The sequence below is a fragment of the Ahaetulla prasina genome, chromosome 2, assembly GCF_028640845.1.
Source record: "Ahaetulla prasina isolate Xishuangbanna chromosome 2, ASM2864084v1, whole genome shotgun sequence".
Classification (NCBI taxonomy): Eukaryota; Metazoa; Chordata; class Lepidosauria; order Squamata; family Colubridae; genus Ahaetulla; species Ahaetulla prasina.
The window spans coordinates 281,459,983-281,476,923 of record NC_080540.1 but is presented as its reverse complement, the minus strand read 5'-3'; the positions used below and the strand labels follow the sequence as shown (position 1 = coordinate 281,476,923).

Genomic DNA, 16,941 nt, shown 5'->3' with positions numbered 1-16,941 from the left:
TTAACCAAAAAGCCGACAAGATTTTGTGAAAGATACTTTTTAGTAGGATAAACACACTAGATTTTTTTTCCCAATTGTAATATAGGTTTTGATCTTAGAAGGAGCAATTACCATTCTGAGATGTTTCACACTCATCATAATTAATAGGGGATGCATATATTTTCATTTTTAACAGAAAGTGCCATTTTTAAATCAAATTCCTGCATACAGAATATTGATGAGTATTTTACAAGAATCTGTTGAAGCTCACCTCTTGATCATATATGAACAGCTATTATATAATCTATTTCTCATCAGTATTAAACAAGACAGGACAGATGACCAAGCCTGTTTTAAAGAAAGTTTGCCAAGACAATAGTTACACCTAGAATTAAAATAGCAAGGCAGATATATTGTGCATGCTTACCTAAATCATTTGGGGCAGCTGATGCATAAGAGAACAGAAACAAGCGTTTAAATAGCTTAGGGGTCTGTGTTTGATGAACTATGCCACTGACAATCTAAGAAAGGAACAAGAAATCATGATATTTATTTTGTAAGTCATTCATGTTAGAAGAACTGAGTACCTTCCAACATTCCTAGACTGAAGAATTTCCTAAAGTGACCATATATACCTAAATATCAATTATATTGAAATACTGTATATGGACTTCCCCTATTACCAATACCAATAGCACTTAGACTTATATACCGTTTCACAGTGCTTTACAGCCCTCTCTAAGCAGTTTACAAAGTCAGCATATTGCTCCTAACAATCTGGGTCCTCATTTTACCTGCCTCGGAAGGATGGAAGGCTGAGTCAACCTTGAGCCTGGTGAGATTCAAACTACCAAACTGCAGGCTGCTGGCAGTCAGCAGAAGTACTGCATTTTAACCACTGCGCCACCATGGCTCATTAGCATTAAAATATCTGATTAGGAGATGCTGTCTAGCATATTGTAGTACAAAGGATACAAATCTCATAAGTGGCCTGCACAGCTATTTGTCAGGAGGTAGAATTGTGTTGGAGTTAACAATTAAGTCAGGACAACAGCACATGGAAACATATGCAGAAAGTTCTAGAAGTCAGATTAAAGGAATGAATGAATGAGGAGGCTGAAGATTAGGACCCAAAATTGATTTCCTCTTTAATGCTATCTCTAGTTATAAGGGTAATAATTTTTATGAAAAGGAGGTTTGGAGAAGATTGAGAATGTTCATGATTTGGCCATACATTTCCTGCATCTTTGTTTATAGCCTCCCTCTTAATTTTTAACAAACATAACAACCAAAGCAGGTATAATTAGGTCAACATAACCTGCAAAACGTTTCCAACACTCAGATAAGAATTCAAAGCAAATCAAACACAAAGACCCAAGACTTATTAACAGTCACAGGACCTAAAAGCATAACATATTATATACATAGTTAAAATTCATCGTTTAAGAAAAAAATTAAGGAAGTCATGAAATCAGTGCCACACAATACCCTATTTTTCTTCACTGTATGTTAAATCAAATGACAAATATTCACATGGCGCAATTAATTTGTAAATGGAATCCAGCAATTAGGATATAGTCTATTCCTTAGACTGAAATGTATAGGTATTTTAGGCAAAAGTGGATTCACAAATGAAGGCGAATGAAGACGAAAAGTGGATTCAAATCTGTGCTAATCTATAATGGGTTTTGTTTGCCATTAATTTAGCATGCAAATTGTGAACCATTGGTTTATACTTGAGTATTTTGTGATTAACTGAAAACATGGCTAAGCCACAGCTAGATAAAGATGCTTCAACATGGCAGGACTTTCCTATTTAATTTTCGGACCTTCTTAAAAAAATGTAACTCAGTTATAACATGAGTGCTCTTCGTAGATACAGCATATTTAGAGCATATTTAGTCATATTCCAAAGGTTTTTGTTTTTTAAAAAGGAAATAGGTAAGGCCATAATTACCCTTTTAACTTCTTCTTCCTTGGTATATCTTAAACAGAAGTGAAACACTCTGAGATCTTTGCAGTAGATTATTATTGTTTCTGGATATTTTCTCAGTTGACCACTTAAAGGTTTCTTTTTCTCATCATAAACTGTAAGGAAAATATAGGTTAGTTTTAACATTTATTCAGGTACACAACTTACCACTATTTATCCAGCAAATCAGTAAACTTAGATCTTCTTGCCCCCCAAAATATTCCTAAATTTATAGCCATCATAATGAGAAGCTGGGAAACATTTTTTTCAATTTGCTTAAGAGACTAGAGAACCATTTAAACATTTAAAATGCTGATATATAGTTTCATAATGAGTGAAATACACCTGAAAGAACATATTACTTAAGAGAACCAGTGTGCACATCTGTGGCTTAGGGTGTTGCTAATGTAGTTATCTCTGCAACCTTACTTTGGTACTATTATCCTAATCACCTGCAATTTACCTTCTTTACCTTCTGCAATTCTTGTTGAAAATACAAACAATACCCAAACTTTAACCCTCAAATATTAGTATTTCTGAAGATTTAAATAATACTTGAATACGTGCTTCATGACAATTTACTGCTCAATTTAATTTTAACTAGAACAGAAAGTCTTTTGCTTTTGTTGACTCATGCATGCAGTGATAACCTCAAGGCTGAGTTAGTGTAGTACGGTCTTTGCAGAGGAGGCAATGACAATAATCTGAAAACCACCTGGCCAAAAATATATCAGGGCAGATAATGAGTTGTTCCTTTCCAAGTAAAGGAAATCCTTGACTTACCACAATTGAATCACAATGGACCCCAAAATTTCCACTGCTAAGCAAGATAGTTGTTAAATGACTTGTGCCCAATTTTGTGATATATTTTGCTACAGTTAAGCAAATCACTGCAGTTGTTAACTGAATTGTGTGGTTGTTCAGCAAATCTGGCTTTCCCTGTTGATTCTGTTTGTTGGAAGCCACCTGGGAAAGCTATAAATGGTGATCACATGAGTTGGGAACAATGCAACTGTCATAAATACATTCCAGCTGCCAAGATTTAGCCCACGGCTCGGCTGAAGATCTAGTTGCCGCCTGGGACAGGGCGGCTGGAGCTCTAGATCGTGTCGTGCCTTTGCGGCCTCTGACCCGGTGCCGATCTCAATTAGCCCCTTGGTATTCCAAGGAGCTGAGAGAGATGAAGCGCCGAAGAAGACGCCTAGAGAGTAACTGACCAGACACTAGTAAGGTCTCAAATTCAGACCTATCTAGTGGCGATGAGAGTGGCAAAACGGGAATATTTTTCCACTCTCATTGCATCGGCAGATAACCGCCCAGCCGCCCTGTTTAGGGTGACCCGCTCGCTCCTTCATCAGGGAGCAGTAGAGGATCCCTTACATGGGCGTGCTGAGGAGTTTGGACAATATCTGTTTGATAAAATCGCTCAGATTCGGGAAGGTTTGGACTCAGATTGGGTAGATCCGGGCGGAGTGGAAGAGGCAGGTCTTGGGGCTGCTTCCTGGGATGAGTTTGATACTGTGGCTCCTGAGGACATGGACAGGATACTGGGGAGACTGAATGCGACCACATGTTTACTGGCCACCCAGGAGGTTACACGAGGCTGGCTCCAGGGAATTGTCAACGCCTCCTTGGTGGAGGGTGTCTTCCCTACCGCCTTGAAAGAGGCGGTGGTGAGGCCCCTCCTCAAGAAGCCCTCCCTGAATCCAGCTGTTCTAGCAAATTACCGTCCTGTCTCCGCTTTGTGGCGAAGGTTGTTGAGAATGTGGTTGCACGACAGTTACCCCAGTACCTGGATGGAACTGTCTATCTGGACCTGTTCCAGTCCGGTTTCCGGCCTGGTTACAGCACAGAAACGGTCTTGGTCGCGTTGGTCGATGATCTCTGGAGGGCTCGGGACAGAGGCTGCTCCTCTGTCCTAGTCCTATTACATCTCTCAGCGGCTTTTGATACCATCGACCATGGTATCCTGCTGCGCCGGCTCAGGGGACTTGGAGTGGGGGGCACCATTTATCGGTGGTTCTCCTCCTATCTCTCGGACCGGTCGCAGACGGTGTTGACAGGAGGGCAGAGATCGGCCCCGAGGCGCCTCTTGTGTGGGGTGCCGCAAGGGTCAGATCTCTCACCTCTTCTGTTCAATATCTACATGAAGCCGCTGGGCGAGATCATCTGTGGTTTTGGGGTGAGTTGTCACCTATATGCTGATGATACTCAGCTGTACATTTCCACCCCTAACCACCCCAACGAGGCCGTCGAAGTGATGTCCCAGTGTCTGGAGGCCATACGGGTCTGGATGGGGAGAAACAGCTCAATCCGTCCAAGACTGAGTGGCTGTGGATGCCGGCAGCCCAGTACAGTCAGCTGATTCCATCGCTGACTGTTGGGGGCGAGTCGTTGGCCCCCACGGAGAGGGCTCGCAATCTGGGCTGTCTTTAGAAGAACATATGATGGCCGTCACCAGGGGAGCTTTTTATCAGGTTCGCCTGATATGCCAGTTTCTAGACCGGGTTTCCCTTTGCACGGTCACTCATGCTCTTGTTACATCCTGCCTGGACTACTGCAATGCTCTCTACATGGGGCTCCCCCTGAAGGGTACCCGGAAGCTCCAACTGGTCCAGAGTGCGGCTGCGCAGGTGATAGAGGGAGCACCTCGTGGCTCCCATGTGACACCCCTCCCACGCAGTCTGCACTGGCTTCCGGTGGTCTTCCGGGTCCAATTCAAGGTGCTGGTTACCACCTTTAAAGCGCTCCATGGTTTAGGACCGGGTTACCTATGGGACTGCCTACTGCCACCAGTAGCCTCCCACCGACCTGTGCGCTCCCACAGAGAAGACCTCCTCCGGGTACCGTCGGCCAAACAATATCGGCTGGCCACCCCCAGGGGAGGGCCTTCTCTGTGGGGGCTCCTGCCCTCTGGAATGAGCTACCTCCGGGGTTTCGTCAACTCCCCGACCTCCGGACCTTTCGCCGCGAGCTGAAGACGCTTTTGTTCCAGCGTGCAGGGCTAGCTTAAATGTAGTTTTTAATTGGGTTTTTAAATTGGGGTTTTTAAATGAGGTTTTTAATTGTATTCTAATTTTTAGGCCATACATTGAATTAGTTTCTTATACTGTTTTTAACTTGTGTTATATGTATCTTGGTATTTTATTGGCTGTGAACCGCCCTGAATCCTTCGGGAGAAGGGCGGTATACAAATTTAATAAATAAATAAATAAATAAATAAATAAATAAATAAATAAATAAATAACTTGAATTTTGATCCCTTGATCACGGGCACTCTGCAACAATCATAAGTGTGAAAACTGGTTGTCAGTCACTTTTTTTCAGTGCCATTGTAACTTCAAATGGTCACTAAACAAATGGTTGTAAGCTGAGGACTACCTGTACATCACAGTATATCATAGGTTGCTCTCCAAGGCAATTCAAGGATCTCACAATGCTGTTAAAACTCTGGGTGGTTCAGAACCAAATTATCTCTAGGAATCTCATCTCCCATGCAGTCCACAATGGAAAGAAGCAGGTTTTGTAAGAATAGAGAAGTGTAGAGAACGAAGTGCTGTACATTAGATTTAATTAGACTTTACTTTTATATCCAAATGTGATTTTGCTTATTATTTCTTACTCTTCTTCACTTTGCATGTGTTACATCACAAATATGCATCATTTTGTAATTAAAAACATAATTAAAATATTAACATTACGTTTAAAAAATATCTAAATCACCCATGTTTTACAAAACTGAACATGTATTTCTGATAACCAAGTGTAGTAATTAAGATAAAGCAATTATTGTTAATCTACCTCCATAAAGTTGATCTACACATTGAAGGGTTATGTCATTTTCTTCCAAGATTTTATTTTTGAACTGCGGTTCCTAGAAGAGGAAAATGCCTTAATGTTTGCTTAACAGAACACAATTTAGAATAGAATAGAATAGAATTTTATTGGCCAAGTGTGATTGGACACACAAGGAATTTGTCTTGGTGCATATGCTCTCAGTGTACATAAAAGAAAAGATACGTTCATCAAGGTACAACATTTACAACACAATTTAATAAGATTTCTCTTTTACAATCAATACATAGAACATACATTCAAAAAGTTTATTAGTTTTTTATTTTAGAGTATTAAACCTCTAAGAACTAATGAAATAGAATATCATCAACATTACCAAATACGGCTGAATCTTAACCACAGTTTTTTTTTTCCTTTAAGGATTATAATCTTTCCCAGAACTGTGCCAAAACCAACCCTGGTATTTTCCACAAGTAATATTCTAATTTGCCAGGGATTTAATATTTTCACTTTCTGCCAAAAAAATTATTAAACTCTTTAAATAGATTACACATTCAAAATTATAAGATGTAAAATTGTACTAAATTCATTATAGGGAGAGCAATAGCTTAACTTTCCAATGTTCTTTTATAAAACATCATGCCCGATTCATTATCGAGATAAAAAGTACACAACCATCATGTAACAGAGAGAATTTGCCCACAAAGCAGACAAAAACTAACTTTGATCACTTACTTCGTCTAAAGTGGATTCTTCTCCAAGGAATGAAATCTTGAAGTTTGTGCAAATAAGTTTTCCAAAAGTGCCACGATTTGATCCATCGTCTTGTACAAATTTCAAAACCATGTTTGCTTCACAAAGCACCAGCTCACCTAACGGAAGTTAAATTTGCTTCTTAGTACATTGCAATGAACTACTCAGATTCTCAAATTCCAAGTTGCTCAAATGCTATCATTGTAGAGTAATATGACCTACATAATTAAAAGGATTTTGTTACTGTTATTGCTCTAAACTGGAGAAATACTTGTTCACTTTAAACTGCACTATCAGATCAGAGTTAAACACAGGGCACAGTCAGCCTTAATCTGAAATCAAAAACAACATTCTAAGGAAATTATGTACAATACATCTAAATTAGGACTGTATTATAAAAAGAAACCTCTCTTCTGCCCTGGCATCCATTTAACCAGTAGTCTCTACTATTTTATAGATATAAGGCAAATAGGTTTATTTTTCAAAGTAACACCATGTATCTTTTAAATCAAGAAGAGTTTTTTAGCTACAGAAATTGAAAAGTAGAACAACAACAACTAGAGGAAAAAATCATGAAATATCACGACCTGGCCATCAAAACTACACGATTATGGATGAAACACGTAACAGTGATACCGATTGCCATCAGGGCACTTGATACAATGTCCAAGAATTTTATAAAGTACATCAAGAAATTGCAGCTTCCAGCAATGACAACAGCAGAATTGCAAAAAACCTGAGCTACTCGGAACATCATACATTTTAAGAAGATACTTGGTTGATACCTAGGATGCTGGCAGCAATCAGTATCAACCATTAGCACCAGTCAATGGTATTTGTGATACAATTTTAAATGTTCAGTTGACTGAGTTTCATGTTTAATGAATAAGAGATGATAATAACAATAACAATACCACGATACTAATAAATACAAATATTTGTATTTAATTCATTTGTTTACATATATTCCTTAGAATTCAGATCTTCTACTTAATTGTATCATGTAATGCACAACTACAGGATCCAATGTTGTGCAATATTATTTCTTTAGCATTACCTGGTAACAAGTGAGGTTCCACTTCTTTTTCTATGGGTTGCCTCACATATACTTCCTATAAGAAAGGACATTGCATTAGTTCAGATCTTAAGTAAAAAGTTACGTATTCAATAGACTGAAAACATATTTTGAAGGCAAATTATTTCTGCTGTGGCACGTAGAAAACATTTGCCAAAGTTATACAGTAACTGAAACCAATCTAACAAAAATGTGGAGAATTATAAGCATAGAGCAACAGCACAGATTACCATTACAAGAAAGTTACAATAATCTATTGCTGATGTGTACTATCCTCTGCTCTCTTTAGTATTAAATATTAAAAGAAGGAAAACAAAGCTCACAACCTAAACAAGAACTCAATAAAATTGCTAATAATCTTTAACTAGTGTTAAGAAAGCACTGGAAGGCATTATCATGCCCTATATTAGTCAAGAAAAGCACAGCACCTAGTATATAACACATTACATTCCTCAAACCTAACGAACTAGCAAAACATGGTTTTGATGGTGAAAAGGCGGATTATAATTAAGGGTTTCTAATATCTGAAAATGTGTCTTGTATGCTGAAGGCCCCAAGTTTGATTGTTTTCTATTTTATTTGATGCTATACAATATTAGGAAAGATCTCTCCTTGCAGATTTGGGAGCAATCTTGGCAATCAAACATTAAACTTCTATGCTACCAGACTGACAAATTATTGATTTGACTCCCTACAAATTAAGTGGGAAACAAAATCACAGCTTCTAGAATTTTAGCTGATTCCAAACAGTTGCACTTTGGTTCACACCACCATGTCCCTTATATTGTCATTTATGCTTTTAGTAATGATATGTTATCAGGAATTGGATTTATGCCATGAATAAATGTTTAAGATCAATACGTAACAATCTCAGTACTGACTGTTTCTTTTTTACTTAGAGAAAGGAGCTAATTTGTTTTAAAGATTGTTGCATTTTGCATCAAAAATGTTTTGACAACTGTCAACAGGAATCCAGCCAAATATAAACACAGTTAACCATGAACGTTGCATACCAACAAGTTTTGTATTGTGAAAAAATAAAGGACACTAATGTTCTCAATATTTTTTTCCAGAGAAAAATACAATGTTATCACTTTAGTATCCAAGAAGAATGTGAAAAATACTTTAAAAAACACAAAAAAGGCAAAATACTAGTACATAATCAAAATGGAAATTGTTTCCTTCATATTACAACAGAGCTAATATGTAAGCAAAAAATAAACACCACTTAGCCAAGAGTCTAAATCTACAGTTAAATTGTTTTTTTCTAATAAGAATAATCTTTTTTTGCTATATCTCCTAGTTCTTTCAAGTGACTACAATGGGAGAATTAAAAAAATACTCCATATGGACTGAGAAAACAGTTATCAAAAATGGCAAACTATAATAAATGCTGAAGTACTCATAACTTCATTTAGTCTTAGAAACTATATAAAGTTGTCCTGAAATTCCGAAAATCTGGTGTTATCATTCATTTTACATCAGTTAAAGAAAGGATTTGCAGAAGGGATTACCTTTTGGGACTATAAACCATCCCGAGTTGTTTAACCCAGAAGTCTCCAACCTTTCTGGCTTTGTGGACCAGTTTGGGGGGGCGGGGATGGTTCTGTGCAAGCATACTTGCGGAGTTCCATTTACACAAGTGGCAGGTGCACACGCCGTTCATGCAAATGGAGCTTCCCGCACAAGCACCCACCGCTTGCGCGGCTTGATTCCGAATAGGCCGTGGGCCCCTAGGTTAACCTACTAAGGGACAGGTTAAATACCAGTTCCCAAGAATTTTACCAAACAAATAAAAGAACATGAGTTTCAATGTAGTTTCAGACTGCTTAACAGAAAGCAGCTACAGAAGAGAACTATAGAATTATTGAGTACAATAATTCAAGTTATTTAGGGGGGAAAATTCCCCAAATGTTTAATTATGCTGACTATAATCTGATTTTTTTTCTGTAAAGCTGTGACATTTGCTAGGTGATCTTAAGCCAGCCCTTCTCTCATTCTGACCTTATTAAACTGCTGTTTAAAAAAATGAGAAAACTGTATAGACATTATTTGAAGTTTCACTATTTCATAGTCTACTGAAATAAATATAATCCTCAATACAAGAGTTATTTTATCTTTCATACCCCAATGTTCTCCTCAAGCATAGTCCTTCTCACATTAAAGAACAACACTCAGAATTTATCCTGCACAATAAAGCTATGTATCATTATTATCCAGGGAGGATTCCTTAAATGAAATTTGTACACTATCTTTGCAACAACTAAAGTTACGCTTAGCATCAGAGAACTCCATCTAAATTTATTTTACCAAATACACTGCCTTCGACAATGGATTATCATGAAGCTTTAAAGAAATCCACATACTAAATGTTGATGCTGAGAATTTGAATATCACGTAATACTTTAAATATGAAATTCAGATTGTTAAATTTACGTTATGTTTCTCTCTAGGAAGGCATGAATAATGAAATTAAAAAACAAGTATAACCAGTATAGAGCTGGCCTGAAAGGCAAGTTCAATTATCTTTATTAAGAAACAGTTACATTACTATACAGACAAGCAGAAGAATAGCAGAAATATTTCTGTATTTCTTTTTTCCATTTTTGAGTAACCTTTGGCTTATTTTTCTCCTTGATTTCCATACTTCCGAACCCCTCCATTTTTGTTATTTTGCATTTTATTTCTTTTTGAAATGTAATACTGTAAAGTGAATTTTTTTAAATGACAAAAAGGTAGAGTACTAGCAGACTATAACTGTCAGAATAGATGATGAAAACCCCTAAATTTCACAATACATAGACTGATTTAACCATAATATCAACTGGAAATCTGTGAGCATCTATATCAAGTTAGTTCAGCATTCAATACCATCATTCCAGACATTCTTCTAACTAAGCTAAACCAGCTACAGGTACCGGAACAGACTTGTAAGTGGATCACAAGCTTCCTAACAAACAGGAAGCAGCAGGTGAAGCTAAGCAAGATCACATCAAATACCTGTACAATTAGCACAGGGGCCCCCCAAGGCTGTGTGCTCTCCCCACTTCTCTTCTCTCTGTATACCAATGACTGCATCTCCAACGATCCATCTGTTAAGCTACTGAAGTTCGCAGATGACACAACAGTGATTGGTCTCATTCGAGACAATGACGAATCCGCATATAGACAAGAGGTCGAACGACTAGCCTTATGGTGCAACCAAAACAATCTGGAACTGAACACACTCAAAACCGTAGAAATGGTAGTAGACTTTAGGAGAAACCCTTCCATACTCCCACCTCTCACAATACTTGACAACACAGTATCAACAGTAGAAACCTTCTACCTTCAAAGTGTGTCCAATCACACTTGGCCAATAAAAATTCTATTCTATTCTATTCTAAATCCAAAAAATGCTTGGCAAAGCTTGGGAGTCACAAATCAGCCAATCAACAGGCACATAAATATTTGCATACCATTCAAGAGAGACAATAAAAAAACCTAAAAAGGAAACAAAGACCAGAATACCTCCTGGCCAGCAATTATACCCAAACAAGCAAAGATTCACACTTAGATTAATATCAGACAAACAAACAAGCAGTAAACAGCCCAATCAGGCACCTACCAAGGAAAAACATCCCCCCATCAACACTCACAGGGCAACTTACTGTATATAAAAATAGAGAACCCTATTTTCTTCTAGAATTGAAGACATTACCTTGCTGGATAATGTAACTGCATGAGAAAAACCAAGCTCAGAGAGCACCAAGGTCTCCTCAGTTTCATTAACAGTATCCATCTTCAAATACAACTAGGATTTAAGTTTTCCAGAATCAGTTTAATGCTATTTTAACTGCCCACAACAGGATGTTCCCTGTATGTGCACAGACTCAGTTATAATTACTAGATTACTAACCAAAAATTCTCCTAGCTACACCATTACCAATTCAAGTAATCAGAACATTCTGAACAGAGTTGCAATTTTCTCTTCAAGCATTAATCAAAAAGCTATAAAGGAAGAAACCCATTTTGGGCTTTCAATGGCTTCTTCCTTTATACCAAATAATCTAATATCCTAATTCTTTCTTATGATCTTATTGGCAGATTATCTATCTTCACTGTGTATCACACTGTATTCCAGCTTCCTTTCTATGACAGCCAGCATCTTAAGCTAACTAGAAGCTCATGGTCAAAACAAAGTGATTTTAGCTGTGCTAATTTGTTCCAACAAAAAATTAATTTGCTAGTGATCCAGCAATTAATTTATTTCTAACCAAAGGATAGAAACCCATGAGAAAGAGCCCACAAAAAACAGTGTTCTTATTATGATATAGTGAACATAAAGTAGCCAATTTCATGTTGCCTGAAAGTTTATGGTTCAGTGAGTCACACAAATCCAAAAAACTGACTTGCGTAAACTATGGTATATTTAATTATGGGAGTGTCTCATGTGAGCATAACCAATGCCATTATTTACATCGTGCATACAATGACTATATCATCCAACACATTCACTATACCAGCCTTTGTTCATATTCTGGTCATATGCTGACAAACTGGCTCTGTGACAAATTACCACTTCTTGTTTCACCATTCATTAGAAATATTGGGATATATATTTTAAGTACACTGTTTCCATCCCCCTTCATTTTTAGTAGAACCAAGAATGAAAATTTGTAGGTAAATATCATTTATAAATGGCAAACCTCAAAAGTAAAAAAGTATATTTCTGCTAATTTCAGTTTTTTAAATAATAAATGGCTGCCATTTTAACAAATGCGCTTGAAAGCAATAAGATGGTCTCAAAGCTATCTACCATTTTTGATAAATGACAGTTCTCAGTTGTTCATGTGATCTGCTAATCTACATAATAAATGGATATATGCAACTAGACTTGGATGCTGGATCAATCCACAGTTAAACTGCAATTCATTATCTATTTTTTTTTAAGCCAAAGTTTAATGCAAGTTAACTTTTGTAATCTGAGCTCCCTCTTTTGTCCAGACCAGCTCTACAATATAGAACAGGAAGCTATCAAAGGTATCCATGAGGGAATGAGGTGTCAAAAAAGCAGATGCAAGCATGCAAGTGATAGCCTATTTTAAAAACATGTCACAAACATGGCATTTACTTAACAAGGAGTTGTGCTTCAATCATGTCCACCATCTTTATATTTTGAACAATCCCCCTCCCCAACAAGTGCTTATGAAAGGAAGTCCTCTTACAATCTTTTCAAGTCCTCTGTATTCTCACAAACACCCTACAGCTCATACATAGGAAGTGAAACAGGGACACAATGGAGCTGAAGAAAAAATAAGTTTCTTTTCATTTACTTATCCCTGGGGATCCAAAATCTTAACTCCCAGGAAAACAACAAATGGGAAGTACTGACCTGGTCAAGCACTGCAAAAATGAATCTGCTTCCCTTGAGCTGCAGATTAACCCATTATGTCAACATGCCCAATGCCAATCAACAATTTTTTTTTACAACGCCCACATTTTATTGACATACAACCAATTTTGTTAAGCAATATGCAATAAATTTGCTTTTCAAAACATTGATGTTATCAATGGAAGTTCTCATGATGCAATCATCTAAAAATGAAAATACTTTGGAACATATTCTCTTTTAGCATGCTCTTCATGTAAACTTATATTATAGTAGAAAAAGGAGCTTCTCCAAGGAGAGTAAGCTATCTATACAGTCTTGCAGACTCCAGTGGTACTTAGGACTCTCTAATGCTATGTTATCTAAAGTAAACTAGGATTGTCACCAGATAACAGGAAGAAAATGCTTAGGACAGTGTAGTTGTATTTGCTTACTAAAATCTCAGTGAACTTATTGAAATGGGCTTTGGAGAATGCAGGCACAGACTGGCAACAAAGATACAATTTTTTAAATGTGGTACATTTACTTTGCAGGACTGCAGTTTTCTTTTGAGCCTGCCTACCTACCTACAGTGAGCCTTATAGCACCTTAAATATTAAGACACCAGCCTGTTCAATCTTACAGATGTACAATGGAAGCATTTAAAGATCCTTTTGGAAGTTGGGGGAACTCGTATGCCCAGAAATAAAGAACTTCACCCACATATTGTTTTATTACTTCTGGACACAGCTTTCCACAATTTTATTCCTGAAAAGAGCTGAAACTGAAGCAGAGTTTAAAACCTTAATCGCTTCTCCTCAAACTTATTTTCTTTCTTCCTCTGCTGCATCCTTTACCTTTTAAAATTAAACTTAAAACACGGGCTTGGCGGTAAGCCCATCCCATAATAATAGACTGATTAAAGTATATAAAAACCGCATGCTCTTCCTGAGGAAGCAGGTGCTTCCAGACTAGGGCAATTTACGCTCCTTTAGAGAGAGAGAGCACAAGATGCACCCGGGAAGGGGGAGAGAGCACAGGGATACCGTTTCTCACACAGAGCACAAGATAACAACTTTTGTCACTTTGAACGTTAACCCTAATCGGCATCCGTGAAAATGAAATTTCGTGGCATGCAGCTCTCAAAAAGAGTCACATGCAACTCTTTCCCACGTTTTTACCCTCCCTCCCCGCTTTTCTTTTTTCCTTTTGCCTTTCTTACTAGCAAAAGGGAAAAAGGGAGAAAACGGCGCCCTTTATCCTCTGTTTTGGGAGCGCCCGAAGCCCCCCCACCCTCCCCTTTTTGACATTTAAATCTGTGCCCCCCCACACAACCTCTCTCCTCCCGAGGATTTCGTAAACGGAGAGGACGCCGCCGGTTGCCAAGCGTAAAATGCTCCTTTGGGGTCTTGTTCCCCACAACCCCCCACCCCCAAAAAGACCCAATAAGGAAGAGGGATCCCATTTCCTAGACTATGGATGGGGAGGCGGGCGGAGCTGGAACGACGGCACCCTCGCCCACAAAGAAGCCAAGTTTTGGGGGGTTTTTTCCCCTCACAGGACGACGAACCCCCGGCGCCGCCCGAGAGGAAACCCGCGGAACGAGCCGCCTTCGCCCGCCGGTCTCGCGGGAACTCTTCAGAACGCACGCGCTGCCGCCCCCCCCCCTCGCCTCACCTCAGGGCTGATGTAGGAGACGAAGGAGGGCTTGGCCGGCTTAGCCCCCGCGCCCACCCCGGCGCCCAGCATGGCTTGCCCCCACGAAGTCCCCCCGGCGGCTCTGCTGCTGCTCCAGCCGGTGCCGGCAGGCAGGGTCGTCGGCAACGTCGTCGGCGGTGTCGGCAGCTCCTCCCAGGAGGACTCCACATCCTCCGCCAACGCCGCCCTGTTCCGTCTCAAGTAGTTGATCCCTCCCATCGCCGCGACGGGGCCTCTGCTTGCTCTCCCGCGCGCCTCGCGGCGGCCCCTCCCCGATCCCCCCCATTTCTGGAGGAAGGGACCCGGACGCAGCGACGCTATTGGGCCGGCGCGCCTTCAATCAAGGAGGTGGACCGCCCAGGCCGCGAGGCAACGAAGGGTAAAGTGTGTGTGGGCCTTACGATGCGAGAAGAGGAACCAATCACAGCCTCAAGAACGAACTCCGATTGATAGCCGCTCTGTCCAATCAGTGAAGCAAAAGCCAGTGTGGCTCCCTGATTGGCTCCTTCCCCCTTTTTTCTGCTGGAAGTTCGGACTTTGAATGGATTGCCCGTGTACGGACTTTCATTGTTTTATGTATAAATATATACATACACCGGCAAGCCATTCAAAATCCGAACTTCCCCAGTAGCAAGCGTCTTTTAATTTCTTGGCTGCAGTCCCCATCTGCGGTGATCTTGGAGCCCAGGAAAATAAAATATGTCACTATCTCCATTTCTTCCCCATCTATTTGCCCAGATATATATCCAAGATCACCGCAGATGGGGACTGCAGCCAAGAAATTAAAAGACGCTTGCTCCTGGGGAGGAAAGCGATGGCAAATCTAGACAGCATACTAAAAAGCAGACATCACCCTGCCAACAAAAGTGCGTGTAGTCAAGGCTATGGTTTTCCCAGTTGCAATATATGGCTGTAAAAGGTGGACCGTAAGAAAGGCTGAGCACCAAAGAATTGAGGCCTTTGAACTCTGGTGCTGGAGAAGAGTCCTGCGAGTCCCTTGGACTGCAAGGCGAACAAACAAGTCAGTCCTAGAGGATATCAACCCTGAATGCTCTTTAGAAGGCCAGATCCTGAAGATGAAACTGAAATACTTTGGCCACCTAATGAGAAGGAAGGAAGGACTCACTGGAGAAGAGCCGAATGCTGGGAAAGATTGAGGGCAAAAGAAGAATGAGGTAGTGGATGGAGTCACTGACTCCATCCACTATGTCGTGTCCCACTCCTCCGCTGACGGCTGGGTCAGGGAAATCCGAATCAGGCTTGCCTCTGCAGCTCTGCCCAAAGTCCTAGCAAAGTCCTCAGAGCAGGCAGGAGACCAGTAAGTGACTTCAGCAAGATAAGTTTGACTTTTGCCTGACTCAGAGACTGCCAGAAAGTAGCTCCTTTATATAGGCCATGGGGTGTGGCTCCATGACTCAGCACTCATTAAGGCCTGCCCCTCCCTTCCCTCTGTTGCCTCCGCCTCTCCAATCTTCTGATGCGAGGGTCACTCCAATCAGCTGTTCTTGGGAGTAAACCCTCCTCAGGCTCACCTGCTGTGGATGAGGGGGAGGGGTCTAGCTGCTCCGTTTGCCTGGGCATGGAGTCAGGGCTGGGGCAGGGAGATGCTCCTTCTTCTGCAGTTTGTGGGGGCATGGAGCCAGGACTTGGGCCGGAAGGCATACATTCCTCAGTGTTGGGGAGCAGGTAAGAAGGCCCCGGCTGCTCTGAGGGCGGGCAAGACACAACACACTACCTCATTGGACTCCAATGATCCAATGGACTCCAGAGGATGGTAGAGGACAGGAAGGTCTGGAGGAACGTTGTCCATGGGGTTGCGATGGGTCGGACATGACTTCGCAACTCACAACAACACACACACACACACACACACACACATCAATGTAAAGTATGCACTCAAATGAAGGGCCTTTTATCACACAAAGTGTATTTTTAAAATCAAATATATGATGAAAAAAATTGCAATACGATTTTTTAAATTCTGCATGAATTCTAAAATTTACAATACTACTTTAAAAATATTCTTACGGGTCTGATTATTATGTACAAATATTGTATTGTAGGTAACATACATTTATTGTAAAAGAGATGACTGAAAAGGCAGTTGGGTGACTTAGGACCAATGGGTCTCTCTCAGCCCAATATCTTAAGAGGGTTATTGCAGGGGGAAAATACAAGTAGTCCTCAGCTTACAACAGTTCATTTAGTGACTGTTCAAAGTTACAACAATACTAAAAAATGTGACTTATAACCATTACAGCATTCCCATGGTAATATGATCAAAAGTCAGCTGTTTGGCAACTGGTTCATATTTATGAT

At 40.0% G+C, this 16,941-nt stretch overlaps 1 protein-coding gene across 2 annotated transcripts in view; it reads right to left on the bottom strand.

Moving 5' to 3' along the window:
• The window catches only part of MTMR12 (myotubularin related protein 12), a 36,781-nt gene extending 21,928 nt beyond the window's left edge, over positions 1-14,853 (bottom strand). Inside the window, exons 1-6 of one of the 2 annotated variants that reach the window (XM_058170872.1) lie at positions 14,602-14,853; positions 7,557-7,611; positions 6,482-6,618; positions 5,753-5,825; positions 1,937-2,067; positions 407-500 (exon numbers count right to left, since the gene is read on the bottom strand). In XM_058170872.1, coding sequence (XP_058026855.1) covers positions 407-500; positions 1,937-2,067; positions 5,753-5,825; positions 6,482-6,618; positions 7,557-7,611; positions 14,602-14,841 — 730 coding nt within the window. In that variant the 5' untranslated portion in view covers positions 14,842-14,853. Of the gene's footprint in view, positions 1-406; positions 501-1,936; positions 2,068-5,752; positions 5,826-6,481; positions 6,619-7,556; positions 7,612-9,088; positions 14,117-14,601 lie in introns of those variants that run through there. The other variant, XM_058170873.1, reaches the window with a different exon arrangement.
• Between the last annotated feature and the right edge of the window lie 2,088 nt (positions 14,854-16,941).